Source organism: Cervus elaphus, chromosome 12 (assembly GCF_910594005.1).
Source record: "Cervus elaphus chromosome 12, mCerEla1.1, whole genome shotgun sequence".
In the NCBI taxonomy this organism is placed as follows: Eukaryota; Metazoa; Chordata; class Mammalia; order Artiodactyla; family Cervidae; genus Cervus; species Cervus elaphus.
This window is the reverse complement of record NC_057826.1, coordinates 87,222,080-87,237,121: the sequence shown is the minus strand read 5'-3', so window position 1 is coordinate 87,237,121 and position 15,042 is coordinate 87,222,080. Positions and strand designations below refer to the sequence as shown.

Below are 15,042 nucleotides of genomic sequence, written 5' to 3'. Positions count from 1 at the left end.
GAGGGGTGAATGAGGTTTACTTAGACTGCGTGTATTCTTTTTTTTTTTTTAATCCTGTTCTTTCCTACCCAGAAAATAGTTCTTTAGTGCTAGAAAATTACTCGGGGTTTAATCTCCTCTAAATCATCTTGACCATACGAGAGTTCTTTAAAAAGCTTCTAAGCGTAAGTGGTGAGCTCTATCACCCCCTGCATATTTAGCACTACTGCTCTGTAACCTCCTTGAGGGGAATGTCTTCCTGGAGGCGATCACAGGCAGTTCTGATGCCACCTACAGTCACTCTAAGTGAAGTTCGAGGTTCCACGAATATAGGATAGGGAATGAATCAGGACCAGTTCTTAGCTTGGGGGAAGGGCGTATGACATTCCAGATCCCAGTTCTGTTGGACTTTGGAATGGGGTGAAGACTTCCTCACCTCATAGCTCTAGTCTTGTCTGTCTCTGCCCTTGTGGATCCAGTGCTCAATTGAGGGGAGCCAGAGGCAGCTGAGGTTCTTGATTAGTCCTCTCTATAGGTTATATAGTCATTCCCAGCCAGTCAGCTCTTTTAGTCCCCTGCCCCCACTTTTTTGGGTGGACTCTTAGCACATAATTGAGAGTTGTCTTTGAACAATATTACCAGTGTTTTTCAATCCCAAGGATTTCTTTTTCCCCTTTTGGCTACCACAGTTTATCCTAGGCTCCCACAGTGCATGGTCCTCAGCGCCAGCCAGAGGCAGGAAGGACATGAAACTTCAGGTTCTTTGCTGCTGGTGATCCCAGAAAAGAAACTATATGATATTTTGAATTCAGACAGTAATGACTTGAGCTCACAGTCAAAGCCATTTTTCCCCCCCCAGCTTATAACTGAGGCTGCGGTATCAGTAAAGGGATGCAGCAAGTGCTTACTAAAATACAGTTAGACTCCACTTAACTCTCCCCAGTTAAGACCAACTGAAGACCAACACATGGCCGTTCCGATGCCTCCTCATGCCTCCTCCAGTTAGAGTTCCCTAGTGGAGTTTGGGGAAGCCTGCTCCTCCCTCCCTGCCCTCCACACGGCACTGAGCGATGGAGCAGAGCCAGGTCCAGGTCTGCTCAAGTTTGCTGTTCTTCTAAAGGACCTGTAGGTGCCTGTGCCCTTCAGGAACAGTCTGAACCCCTGGCATCACTTCAGCACTTTATTCTGGGACCAGGGCTTCCGTTGCCCTCCCCGAGGGATGGAGGCCAGGCTATTAAAAGGTTAACCCCCGTTTTATAGAACAGAATACAGACTCAAAGAAAGGCGATGACTTGTCTGAGACCACACCAAGTGAGAAGTTGAGCTGCACACAGAACCCAGATGTCCTGAAGTACTCTCTCCCACTGTTCACCAGCCCACCGTGGTGTAAGCCAAAAATGACGTGTGGACGTGTGGTGGCTGAGGGGACAGAGCTGGGCTGAGCCCAGAGGATGCGTCCAGGTGGAAAGGGGGCAGGGTGGTGGTTGTGTGTGTGTGTGTGTTGCAGGGGGTGCGGGGGGGGCATTGTATTCTGTGGGATTATTGAATGTTCTGAGCACTGCTCAGGGGGCTGACAGCCAGGAGCACAGCCTCCTGGGTATAAGCCCAGGGTTTCTGAAGCCCATACCTGGGTAGATGAGTTCAGACCTTTGCTCTTATTACTGTCCCTGGACCCGGAGACCTGCAGGGGTTGCTAGAGCTGCATTTCAGTTGAGCTCTAGAAACCAGCTAGAGCCTGAATTTAGGCCCCGAGGGTGTTCAGAGTGCCCTCAAGGGCAGGGGCACTTGGTTGGGAGCCCAAATTCTGTTTGTTCATTGTACCTACTTCTGTAACTCCTACCCCACCTCCTCCCACAGTAGGGACTGACCTTCAAAGTCTCCTTTTTGCATCTTTTCCCAAACTACCAGATTTGAGCCTAATATATGGGCACAGAGGATGTTGGTTGACACATCCGGCCTCAACCTCTCTAGATCCCTACTGGACCACCTGCCCTTTGACCTAGGAGTGCTTGGTCTGGGCTCTCCCTCTGGGGGACTTTGGGCTTTTTGGCCAAAGTCTCTGTCAACTCTGTCATCCACACCCATGGGCCCAAAGATGTGGCCATCCCCAAGTCGTTTCTCAGTGGTTTGGGGTTGTATTCCGTGCTGCCGGGAGTGTGGTTATGCTGGGTTCCCTCCACGTAAAACTAGTTGCAGTTTGTACATATACACTGAGCATGATAGCAGGAATGACTGAGGAATCCAGACAGGTTTCCTTCTTTCTATGGGGAACTATCTAGGCTTGTCGGAGGGAAGGGGCTCAATAGGGAGAGTTCTGGGACCACGGGGGTGGGTTAAGGGGTAGGAAGGGATTTGGGGTAGGGGCTGGGTCTGGTCTGATAGGATGACCTCAGGGGTCCAGGGGATAGAGGGTAGGGCTGGGAGTCTAACCTGGCGAGTGTAGCTCAGCGGGGCGGCTGAGGTGTCTAAGTTCAATGTAGAAGTCTTCGGGCGGGTACCTGGCCTCCAGGGCACTGATCTGGAAATGGGAGTCTAGTGAGAGGAATGACAGGGAGCAGCCATTATTCCCAGGGCCCTGGTATGGCAGGGGAGGGGTGGGAGGTGGGGACAAGAGGCAGGGTGGAGCAGGTTGAAGGGAATTAGGGCTTCCGTGTGTAGCATCCAAGGGAGCCTAGAGCCTGTGGGGTCAGGGGGGTTTGCGAGAGCTGAGGCCAAATGGCCTTGCCTGCCTCTCACCCCCATCCCTCACCCCACCCCCCCACAGGAATTGGTGTCCCCAGGGCAGTGGGGCAGAGGGAAGAAGCCCTTGAATGGGGCACTTTGGTAGTAGGGCCTGGCTCAGGCAGCGGGTCCCTTTCCCAGATGGTAAGTGCATCTTTTGCCTCCAACCTGAATCCGCGCATCTGGGCCCGAGCTTTCTCCCTTGTGGTCCTGGGTTACAGCCACCCTCTCCTATCCCTACTAGGAATGAAAGGGGCCCTGGGCTTCATCTACTTATGAGAACTGAAATAGGGGCTTGGGTTTCCTCCCCACACCCCTCTTTCCCGGGGGAAATCATGCTTAAGATTTATCTACTAACTCTCCCTTGGAGCTGGGACAGAGCCCCTCTCAGTGTGGGAGAAGAAGACGGTGGGACATGATGACCAGGGACCAGACTCAAACCACTACTGACCTAACACGTTCACATAGCTGTAGGGGGTCCAGCCTGCCATGTCTCTGTCAAGGGACTTGTTACTGAGCTGTTTGGAAAGCAGGAGAACAAGTTAATATCTAGTGCCCTTGAGATGCCCCTGCCCAGCCTTTGCTTTTGCCCACCCTCGTGTACCACCCCTGTGATGACCCTGACCCACCTAGGTGCTAGGTCGTTAGGGGGATGGAAGAGGTAAGTATTCCATGACAGGCCACCATGGTGTGGCTGGGCCCAGTGGGAGCCGAGCATATGTCCCCATCTAAGCTGTCTGGCTGAAGCTATAGGGCTTCCAGGCCCCTGGGACAAAGGGGAGCCGAGAACTGACCTGAGCCAAGCTGGCCCTGACGGGAGAAGCAGGTCAGCTGGGTGGGGCTGAGCTGCGGGAGACAGTGTTGGCAGTGTCTCAACTGCAGCATGAGGCCATCTCCAGCAGCGGGGGAGGCACTGAGGCTGCCTGCAACATCAGTGTCCCCTCTGCCACCTGATCCAGGCTGAGTGAGAGTCTCCCTTTCATGTGACCAGGGGGAGGTGTCAGGATAGGGTGTCCCTGTGGCACTCCTCTTCCTGCACTCACAGCTGCCCTTCATGTGAGGCAAGGATCGTCGTCCTCATTTCACAGCTGGGGACCCGAGTCCTGCTCGCGGGCCCTGCGCATGGTCACAGAAGAGCTGGGTCTCAGCTCCTAGACCCATGTCTTTTCCATGTCATCACAGCTGCTTGCCCCTGCTACACGTCTGCTAGGCTGAGGGTTCCTGACCACACAGAAGCACTTTGGGGCCCTAGGGTGAAGTGAGCCAGAGGACCACCAAGTGGGCTGCACGGTAGTAACTCCACCCCCTGACTTAGTGAAAGAGGGTGACGGGTACTTCGCTGTTAGAATGAGAACAAGAATGACAGGGACACAGGGACTTGGCCTCTCATCCCTGGCATCCTTTGCCTCTCATCTGCTGTAGCCTTGATAACATGGCTCTTGTTAATCAAGGGCCTCCTACTGGGAAACTTGTGGATTCCTTTCCCATGGCTCCTTAGATAGGCCTAAAGCCGAGAACCTGGGTGTGGAGCTGATGGTCACAGGCTTTGCATGTGGACCTCAAGGCCCCCTTGCGTGCAACACTCCCATTCCATAGGAGAACCGAAGATGAGAGCCCTGAAGAGTGGCCTTTGGGTGCTGGCTTAGTAGTGGCTCTTGGGGCTGTACGGGGTCTGTGTTGTTGTTGCTGGTGGGGGGGTGGTTCAGGATGCATTCCTACCGGATCTGTGGTCTGTAGATGTTTTCTCTGGGGCAGAAGAGGAGAAATGATCCCTATAGCTCTAAGGCACAGGCCTGGAGGATGAAAACTGTGCTCCTGTACATGTTTCTGACCCAGGACAGAGTTGCAAGAAGCCAGGAATCCTGGGATTATACCAACCCCCCCCCCAACCCCCCATGATCCATGGTGTGTGTGTCTATGTGCGTGCAACGTGAGCCCTTTGACCTTGTGGTCTCTGGGGGCTGTTTTTCATTTCTGAACCTCTCTGCCCATTATAGGTCCTGGCACACCAGGAGCGGGGGTTAGTACATGTGTGTGCTGAGATGTCCTTGCCCAAGGGCCTGTGACTTACGTAAAAGGACGTCTTGCCATCAGCCAGTGTTTTGTTGGAAGCTGTGAGGGAGGACCCTGTCCAGGGTGGTACACACCTGACCTTGAAGTCCTGCCCGACTCCGTCAGTGGGAACAGTGGCTGTGGCTGATGTTTCCATGTCCTGTGTGGTGGTTCTGATAGCAGCATGTGTTGTGGGTGTGTACTGATAACATGCAGTGTGTCCAGATAAAGGACATCAGGTGGTACCTGAGCACTGGTACTTACTCTGTGCACTCGTGGTACACATGTTGGTGGCCACTGTTGGTAACACGCTGCAGTGGTGAGTGGTGGGGTGTTTTGATGATATGTGGTCACATGGTTGTGTGTGACAAGAAGGCTACAGGTGGTCACATGACTTGGCAGCCACTGGTTACACACAGGCTATGGGGGTGTATGTTTCGCTCAGTGATGCTGTGGGTTGGTTACACATGGTGTGCACTGGTTACATGGTCCGTGTTGGCTGCATAGAGCCTGCTGGCTTCCTCTTACACGCCTCCCAGAGTGTATACGTGGGATCACACGGCTGTGCTTATTGTATTGGCAGTTGGTTCCGTGCAGACCCTGGGTAGGGTAGTGGTGGGCAGTTTCTTCCCCGGGCAGAGGGGACAGTGGATGGGGACTGGGGAGAGTCAGGGGCCCGGTACCTTGGTGGGGCTGCTCCTGTCCAGAGTGCTGGCCTGGCTGGTGGCAGGCCCCCCGCACGCCAGTGCGTGGTAGCTGGAATTGGAAAAGCACTGGGCATGGCTGCTACTTTGAGACAAATCTGGGAAGAGAACAAGGTGCCGCATACCGTCACACCCCTGCCCCTGGCATGAGACACCCCTAAACTGATGCCTTGAGAGTGCTCTGCAGAGAAAGGCAGCCAGGTCCCCCATCCCCCGCACTTCCTGGCATCTACTGCTCCCCCTGAAAACCTGTAGAGCCTGTCTTGCCCCTTTCCTTGTGTTGGCCCTGCTTGCAGCATGTAGGTTAGGCTTGCCAGTGTGGGCGGTGTACCAGCATGAGAAGTGTTAGTCTGACAGCCTCAGCATCCTTGAGTAACTGTGTAGGGCTGAGCTGACCCTCCTCTGCCTCCCGCAGGGTCAGATCCCAGGAGTGAGGCTGTAGAGAGAACCCCACTCCTGGCCTTGCCCTCCTGTAGATTCCAGGACTTCCATGCTGGGCTGGGGAATTCCAGTGGGATGGTCTGGGAAAACCCAGCCAAACTTGCTTATTATAGTCAGAGCGAAAGTCCCCAAATCTACAAGCTTTGGGACTTCATCAGAGGACCTCAGCTTTGACTGAAACCCAGGGCGGCACGCAGGCCAGCAGCTCTCTCAGGAGGCAGGGTCTGTGCCCAGGCCTGTGATGTGCCGTGCATAGCACAGGGCTGGGCAAATGCTAGGCCACACTCAGCAGGAATGACATGTCAGCAGGCTGACAGGATCTCTGGGCTTTCTAAGGCAGCCATGAGCGGTGGAGCCAGCTGTGGAGAGCTGGCATCCTGTGCTCCCCCCGACAGGCCTGCCCTCCTGTGGCTCAGGGCTGGGGGCAACGTTAGGGCATTTTGACCTCTTCAGTTTAATGAAATATGAAGCAAAAAGCTGTTCTTATTTCTAAGGCAGCAGTCTAGGGCTCGGGGAGAGGAACGGTTGGCCCAAGAGCCCCATCCCCACCCTCTTGGACTCCCAGATCGAGTGCCTGCTGGCACTGGTACCACATTTGTGAACAGGCTGGCTTGAGGGACATTGCCCACACTTTCAGCGCTGTCCCGTCTCACTGTACAGATCGGGCCCTCCTAACTCTGGGAACTGGGAGGGAGGGGTGCTCTGAGGCCTTCACCAAGGAAGCAAAAATGAGACAGGGCTTGAACAGTGGGCCCCAAGGCTGGTTTCCTGAGGTGGCGCGGACATGAGGCTGGGGCAAGGGTCCCCTGCAGCATTTAGGAAAGTTACTGCTTCGTGTGGGCGTTCCTGCGACTGAAGACCAGTGAGAAGGGGAAGCTCTGGAGAAATGAAAGAAAGCTGCTAACCATAGCTGTTCAGAGTGGGCTCCCAGGAAGTGACACTCCCTGGAAGCCCTGTCTACCTTTCCAAGTTAGCTCCTGCTGCTCACTGCCATTCCCTCTCTAGGGGAGTCTGAGCAGCCAGCCCTGCAGGCACCACCACCCACCTGCAGCAATAAACCTGGGGGTCCCCAAGAACACCGCATGGCTCCTGCTGGGTTGTGTGTGTGTTGGGGGGTGGCAGTGGGAGGTGCTGGGGGCATAGCTCTTACCTGAGAGGGAGTAGTCAGTGCTGGTCATCCTCATGGCAGGCGTGTAGGAGACGCGGGGAGCCAGGTCCCGGCCCTTCTCTTTCTGCCGCCGCCGGCGCCAGGCAAACAGTCCCAGCAGCACCACGATGAGGAACAACAGGAGGACGATGCCCGTGACAGCACCCACCGAGTGCCGCTCTGCACCCAGCGCTGGGCTGATCTTGGTGTAGGGATTCAGCTCCTCCATCATGAGGGCAGCTGCGGACAGAGGGAGCGCTGAGCCGGAGGCAGGCCTGCCTCCTCCAGGCTCCTCTCATGTCGGGAGACCCTGGTTCAGGTCTTGGCCCTATTCCTCAATCCCTTCCGCGTCACGTGTTTGGCCGTGTGTTCAGCTGTCTACCAAGGTGGAGTCCCACCCAGGGTCATGACAAGGAGCAAATGTGATCAGAGATGGGAAACGAATAATAGGTGTTTGGTGAATATTTTACTTTCTTCTAAAACTGAGTTACAGATATTAACCCATTTGATCTTCTTAGTAGCCCTATAAGGGGTGTTTATAAGTCCTATAAGACATAAAGACTAATCATTCCGCTTTCACAAATGAGGAAGCTGAGTCACTGAAAGGTTAGGTAACTTACTCGAGATCACACAACCAGTAACTGGTGGAGGTGGGTTTCTCAGGAGTCAGGAAAAGTTGGATTCAGCCCCTCTCCCTGTCTACCAGCTTTGTGACTCGGAGTCCTCGGTCTGCCCACTTGTGACACGGGGACAGTAACCCCACTGTGAGCACTAGTGACAGACTGGCAGTGAAAGCTGTGAGTGCTGAACCAGCGTGCTCAGGATCACCAGGTGCCCCTAAAGCATCACCCCTCAGAGATACATGTGCGGGCTGGCCCCCATCCCCCGTCAGAGCACAGTGGTAATGGCTTTTGCCCCTTTCCTGTACTGTGGATGCCTGCGTGCCCATTCTCGTCCCTGTCTCCTAGAACCAACAGCAGAAACCATTCATCCAGTGCTCACTCACGAGCCAGGCACTGTGCTGAGTCCTTACTCACATAATCTCAACTTGGTCATCACAACTACACTCTGGGGTCTTGTCTGACCATAGACTGGAGCCAAGGATGAGCCCCTTGGGCCTCCTTGGGTCTCAGCAGAACCCTGTGTCTGCACTTTGCGTGGGGATAACAGACCCCCCAGCAAAAGGAAGTGACCTGCCCAAGCACTCCTGGTGGGTCATGGCAGGACCAGAATCTGGCAACGCTTCCGGCTCGTTCATCTCACATTTCCACAGCACTAGCTGCGGTTACCCTTCCTTGGCTCGCAAGACTTGTCAAGGATGAGCAGAGGGAAGCAGTGCCTGAGAGGCTGCCTGCTCCATCAGCCTCTCTGGCACCTGAGTACCCCTCCCCAGCCCACCCCATTCCACTCCCAGTCTCTTCCCAGATGCGAACAAAAGGAAGTCACAAAGGGTCCTTAGGCAATTCAGTCAATCCCACTGGAATCTCCCTGCCTCCATGGGACCCTTTCCGAGCCCCTGGGAACTCTGCAGTCTGTGCCTTACCTTGGTCACACCGGATCCCTTTGAATCCAGAACTGCAATAACAGGTGCCAGTGACGTGGTCACAGGTGGCATTGTTCATGCACTCGCATAGCTGCTGACACCCATAGCCAAAGGTTCCTGGGGCACACCCTGTGAAGCACGAAGTGGAGGTGGCAGAGCGCCTGCGATGTGCTTACTCTCCACCCCGCCCATCCCTCATGCGGGCAGCGGTGATCATTCTGCCTCACGGAGTCAGCCAGGGAAGTGGCTCAGGTGGTAAAGAATCTGCCTGCAATGCAGGAGACCTGGGTTTGATGCTTTGGTTGGGAAGATCCTCTGGAGAAGGGAATGGCTATCCACTCCAGTATTCTTGCCTGCAGAATTCCATGGACAGAGGAGCCTGGCGGGCTAAAGTCCATGGGGTTGCAAAGAGTCGGACACAGCTGAGCTATTAACACTTTCACTTTCATGGAGTAAAGCCTCTTTCTCTGTAGTGCGTGATGTGCTCTGGTTTGCCACTTGGGGCAAGACAATACCTATAACCCTGTGTGGGGGCATGCCCACCCTCCCTCTTCACCTGGTCCATATTTACACAGCATCCTCCAGCGTCAGGCCCCAAGCTGGGTGCCACAGGAGTTTCAAAGAAGAATCAAACAAGGTCTGCTCGCTTTCTCTCATTAAGCTCCTCCTTCCCCCAGTAAAGCCTTTGCTCTGCCCCAACTTCCCCATCCCCACCCCAATAGGAGGAAGAAACTTCAAACACCAATGTAGGCCCAGCCTTCAGGTTTTCTCCTTGGGAGCTGCTCCCAAAGTCAAGAGAACAGAGGGTGCGGGGCCCCGATGGGTGGACGGGGAAGGGGCAGGCTTCCCGGCAGGAGGCCGAGGCCCCGCATCGACTCCCGGGCTCGGGGCTCGGGGCCGCTTACTCTGCTCACAGTGCTGCCCGGTAAAGCCCGTGCGGCAGGTGCACTTGCCGCTGATGTGGTCGCAGCTGGCACCGTTCTGACACTGGCACACACGCCCGCAGTCCTTCCCGTAAAATGCTGCTGGGCAGCCTGCAGAGAAACAGGGTGGGGGCAGCTGTGGATGTGCATCGGGACCAAACCCGTCTCCTCTCCCTTCTCTCTCTCAGCGCGGGGTGAAGACCAGTGAGACCCTGCACTGAGCCACCTCCACGCTCAACCCTCACGCTGAAGCGGGTGGGGAGGCCTTTGGACAAAGGGGCCCTGGAACCAGAGGCCAGGCTCGTGTCTCTTTGCTGCGCAGCCACAGGCTGCTCTTGCCCACTCTGGGCCCCCTGTCCAGGGAGCAGCTGGACTTGGTGATTGCTGGGGTACCTAATAGCCCTGACCTTCCAGGATTGGGCCCCATGAATCCCCTGAAGCCAGCCACCCTCTCCAGCCAATCCCAGGGGTGGAGGGTGAAGTGGTTAGCTCACAGCCAGGCACCGGTCTCCTCCCCACCTCCACTGCAGGCCCGGACGATGCCCACGGCAGCCAGCAGGCTGCAGCATGGGATTCCAAATAGCTGGGAGGCTGGAGGGCGGGGCTTACGCTGCGTGCAGAAGAGTCCGGTCCAGCCAGGGGTGCAGTGGCAGGCCCCATCCTCCGCGCTGCAGCTCGCCCCGTGGTGGCAGCTGCATGTGTGGAAGCAGGCGGGGCCCCAGAACCCAGGTGGGCAAGCTGGGGGTGGGTGGGATGCAGAGGGTGAGGGCAAGGCAGAGAGGGGCAGACGGAGAGGGAGGGAGAGGAAGGGGAGTGCATGTCAGAGCCCAGGCGCCACGATGCACCTGGCTGGCATTTCCTGACTTGCAGGGGGCTTAACCACTGTGGCCAGAACTCCAGTCACCTCTTGGCCCAGGCACCCCAGATTCCCGGTGATTCTCTGCCCACTCTCCCAGCTCTGAGGGTTTCTGACTCTTCCCTCTCTGGGGACTGACTGTGATTTGGAGCTTGTGGGTGTCTGTGGTAAATGGTAAACACGTGGTTTACGGTGTGAACACTGTGTGCTAACTTCCCCACGAGGATGGGGATTTTCCCAAGGTAGAGAGTCTTTTCTTTTGGCTGGTGAGCTCCCTGAGGATGACACCGCCGTCAGCACGGAAATGCCTTCAGGCCAGGCTATCTAACTGGGACCTTCCTAGGAGTACTGGCTGGGCCTCACCCATCAGCCAAGGACTCCACAGGGCAGAGGCTGGGTCTCTGCCTTTAAACTGGAGGTCCCTGTTATCTCTGTTTCAGACTGGGTTCACCTTACAGCCCCTACAAGGCCCTGTCTGGGCCTGTGATGCCCAGGACATCATTCACATGAGCTACCCAGAGAATGCCCTCACCCCTCTGAGGTGACTGCCCTGGTCTCACCTTACTTCCCTGCTCCCTCTTCCTCCCCATCCAAATTTAGCAGCTACTCCTTGCTCAGGTTCTAGGAATATTAATACGCAGCATTTACAGTATTAATGATATTACCAATAATGTTCATATCTTTAAAACTAGCAGTTAATAATGCCAGTGATCACTCCTAGGAATTCATCATGTTAGCTGTAGAGACTCTATGGGACTCAGGGGAACACTCCTATGTGCAGAAGGAGATTTCAGCCGTGGGAGGTGGAAGCACCAGGGGCAGAGAGGTTCTGGGCCCGACCTTGGCTGGGGGCTTTCCTGGGGGGCATTCCTGGGGGGCAGCGGCTTACCCTGTGAGCAGTCTTTGCCGATCCATCCAGGGAAGCATTGGCAGGAGCCATCGATGGGGCTGCAGGTCCCATTGTTGGCACAGGAGCAGAGCTGGGCACAGTCCTGCCCAAAATGCCCTCCAGCACACACTGTGGGCACAGGATAGCCTGGCACCTGCCCTCCCACTTGCACTCCTCAGACCACCACCCACAGCCACACGCCTTGTCCCAGGCCACAGCCGTGGCCCCCGTGGGGCCATGGATCAGGTGGGAGCTGCCTACCTCAGCACCCCCATTTCCACAGCAGTGAGTTCCTCCTCTTGTCCCCGCAGCTGCCTTCTTCCTGACCGCCTCTGACAGGAATGGGCTGAGGCCCATAGGGGAGAATGACTTGGCTGAGGTCCCACAGACAAGTGGTGAGGCTGGGAATTCCACCTCTGGACCCTACTGCTCCCTGCCCGCAGCCCTCAGCTGGCCATGACCACACTTTCATCAGCATCACTGACCCCACAGCCATGGGGCAGAGGACGTTTATAGCCAGAAGGAGAGGGACACAGGCAGGGTGGCCCGTCTGTCTGCAGTTAGCTGGAGAGGGGGCTAGCCCCCAATGTCTGTCCCTGTCCACCTGTCCCCTGTCTCTCCAAATACAACCTATTCCTTGAGCTTCCACTCAGCCTCCTTAGGAGAACCTTCCTGAGTCCATAAGGGGCTCTCCAACACGGAGCTCCGGTCATAATTTCCACTTTGAGTCACTTGCAGGATTTGGGGCCCAGCGCCTTCTGGAGGAGTCACTCTTTGGTTGCTGGAAGAAGGGCTGATTTCCTCAACCAAGCTGCAACCTCCTTTAAGTACTAGGTATGAGTTCACCAAGCACCTGCCTGTCATTTCTCTTGAAATCCATCCTCTACCTGCTTCCTACAGCCTGAGCTCTCTAAAGCACAGCCTTCTTCATTGCACTCCTGTGCCCTGCTCAAACATCCTCCGTGGCTCCCTGTTGCCCTAGAATAAAACCTAGATCCTAGAGCTCAGCACTTAAACACACCTCGCCCAGAAACCATGAGCCCCTGGACCACACGCTGTCTTCCAAATAACACCCCATGCCTTTCCTTGTCTGTGCCTTTACTCTAACTGTTCCTCCCAGAGCTTCCCTGACCCTTATGCCCACTCATGGAATTCCTACCCTGCCTACAAGACTCATCTTAAGTGCCACCATCCCGGTGATCCCTCTGTAGTAGACAGCAAGTCCTTTAATGCCAGTTCCCTTCTTCCTCAGAAGTAGAGTTTCCTGGGCTTCCAGCCACCTGCGCAGCTGGGTAGGTGTGACTACCTTCTGACCAATGCTAAGTGGAAATGCGTGTCTTTATTTGCCCATTCCTCCCTCTTACTGAAGAATAACGTGGATTATGGAGGAAGATTGTGGGTGAGATGGCTGGAGCTCAAGCAGCTCCCTTACAGTAGAGGTGAACCATATGCCGAGGATGCAGAACCAGACAGAAGAAGCTTGGGCCCCGGACACCTTTGAAAGCTACCCCACTGTTTCCTAGTAACCTGCTTCTGGATCTTTTTATTTATTTTAATGTATGAGGAAAAAAAGCTTGTCATTTTCAATTCAGTTATTTTGGTTTTTAATATTATAGCTGAACTTAATCCTGGTATATTCACCCCCTTCTCTGTTCTGGGAGGCTACATCCCTGTTTGAGCTTCTGTGACCCTCTATTAGTTTCTTCCCTGGTCTTCTGTTACTGTGGCTTGTGAACCATTTCCGGCCAGGTCTGGGTTCCACCCATGTCTGTATCCCCACCACACTTGGAAAAACAACAGGTGCTCAAGGCTGAATATGTGGAAATAAACTGCTGCCCCTTCCCGCCACTGTTGCCTCCCACCAAGTTCTGCGAAAAGGCTGAGCTCAGAATTTCCCCCTCTGGACTGCAGGCTTTGTGAGGGCAGGGAACTTGCCTCTCTTTTTCTTTGTTGTGCCTGAGTGCCCAGCACAGTGCACGGCATACAACAAACATTCAAGAACTATTCCCCAAATGGCCAAGGCCTCAGGAGCAGTCACCTTCCAGTGGGTTCTGAAACTGCAGTCAGTGACCCCTGTCCCTTAGAGCTCTTCTCAACTCGACACGCTCCCCTCGAAGCCCGGCTCCAGCCAGCCCTACACCCTCCAGGATGGCCTCCTTGCATCTCTGTTATGGGGGAGGAAGTCCTTGCATCCCCGAGGCCCTCCTTTGGCTGGGCCAACAGAGAATCATGGGAAGGTGTTGATTCTTGAAGAAAAGCAACCTCCCTGGGCCCACAGCCTTCACCACTCCCTATGCCACACTGCCTCATGTTGCCAGCCCTCCCCTGACTAGATGGTGGGCAGCAGCTGCCTAGGATCTGTGTCCACTCTGTGTCTCTCCAGGACACTGTTAGCAATTGGGACCAACGATACAGGCAGCATGGTGTACCAGGCTCGCCAGCCAAAGCTTTGGCTGCTAGTTTTATTTATGTATTCAATAAGCACTTCTATGGCACTTTCATGTACCACTGTTCAGAGTGCTTCACAAATATTAGTCCAATAACCTTGTAATACTCTCATTATTAGACATTTTCATTATTACTCCCTATTATTAAGTCTACCGATGAGGAAATTGAGGCATTGAGAGGTTAGGTAACTTGCCCACAGCTTGGAAGTTCTGCCACTCACTGGCTCAGTACCTTTAAGCAAACCACATCACCCCTGTCAGTCTGATTCCTCATTGAAATGGGGCTGATAACCCTCACCCACGGGCCGTGGGATGGAGTTAATGGTTGTGGGAATCCTGGTTGCTTTGGGCCCCTGTGCTCTTCCCTAGCAAAAACGTTAACCCCTTCCAGGGCAGGTCCACTGCCAGGAGGATGGCATTCATCTCACCTGTTTGCAGCTCAGCCTCTCGCTTCTGTTTCCTGAAAAACAGGTCAGCCTCTGGGAGGTACCTGATTTTGGGACTCCATCCCCTAGTCCTGGCCCTCTGTGGGGAATGGGGTGCCAGAGATGCTCCACTGACCCCCTTCTTAAAACCAACTCATCTTCGCTAACAAGACGGTCTTATCTTTGAAGTCTTTCTCACATACACAAGGTTGACAAATTCACCCACAGAGCTGCTAATGTGATCAGTCTAATGCATTAATTGGTTGACTTCTTAGCCAAATCAAGAGTGAGGCAAAGAGAGGAAAGGTGGAGAGAAGGGGGTGGGGGGGAGCTGGTGGGGGGGCTGGTGAAAAGAAAACATCTGGTTATATTTAATCTATGTTTAATGATTCTGCATAAGCAGTGTCTGTAATTTGTAACTTGCTGAAAAGCCGGTCATTAGAAACTGTCAGTTCAATTTTTTACAAGGTTTGAGACTTAACCAGGGCAGTTGCCATTAATAGCAAACTCTATTAGATCTATATGTGGAAAATACTCATTAGGCCAGCGGGCGATAAATCAGACATTGTAGGATCTGAGAGTTACTCCTCGAGCTGCTTAGGTCCTAATTTAGACCCAGCCTATCTGTATTGACGGCTGGGTCTCTGATGTTTAATAAGTAAACCTCGACGTGTCAGGTTATGATTAAACTGTCCTAGGAGGGATGCAAGCAAATGAAACTGTCACATACGTTTCCTGGGGGGTTCCAAACTTCTCATGACCTCAAAGCATCACGGAGTAAACTTCCCACTCATACATATTAACGGCCCACACACTTACAAAAATAGCCGAGCTCAGTGGTCATTATTCATCAAAAGGGTTCAGTCCCCTGGGAAGCAGTGAGCTCTCAAAGGAAGTATTTAAGCAGAAGACAGA

The 15,042-nt window shown here is 54.3% G+C and overlaps 1 protein-coding gene across 17 annotated transcripts in view; it reads right to left on the bottom strand.

Annotated features, from left to right (window-relative positions):
* MEGF11 (multiple EGF like domains 11) overlaps positions 1 to 15,042 on the bottom strand; it is a 377,432-nt gene that overhangs the window by 8,847 nt on the left and 353,543 nt on the right. For 3 of the 17 annotated variants that reach the window (XM_043919854.1, XM_043919858.1, XM_043919859.1), the window contains exons 16-23: positions 11,256 to 11,384; positions 10,120 to 10,248; positions 9,493 to 9,621; positions 8,588 to 8,716; positions 7,048 to 7,284; positions 5,436 to 5,554; positions 3,152 to 3,218; positions 2,410 to 2,511 (exon numbers count right to left, since the gene is read on the bottom strand). In XM_043919854.1, coding sequence (XP_043775789.1) covers positions 2,410 to 2,511; positions 3,152 to 3,218; positions 5,436 to 5,554; positions 7,048 to 7,284; positions 8,588 to 8,716; positions 9,493 to 9,621; positions 10,120 to 10,248; positions 11,256 to 11,384 — 1,041 coding nt within the window. Of the gene's footprint in view, positions 1 to 2,409; positions 2,512 to 3,151; positions 3,219 to 5,435; positions 5,555 to 7,047; positions 7,285 to 8,587; positions 8,717 to 9,492; positions 9,622 to 10,119; positions 10,249 to 11,255; positions 11,385 to 11,516; positions 11,630 to 15,042 lie in introns of those variants that run through there. The other 14 variants (XR_006343947.1, XR_006343948.1, XM_043919863.1 and 11 more) reach the window with 9 other exon arrangements.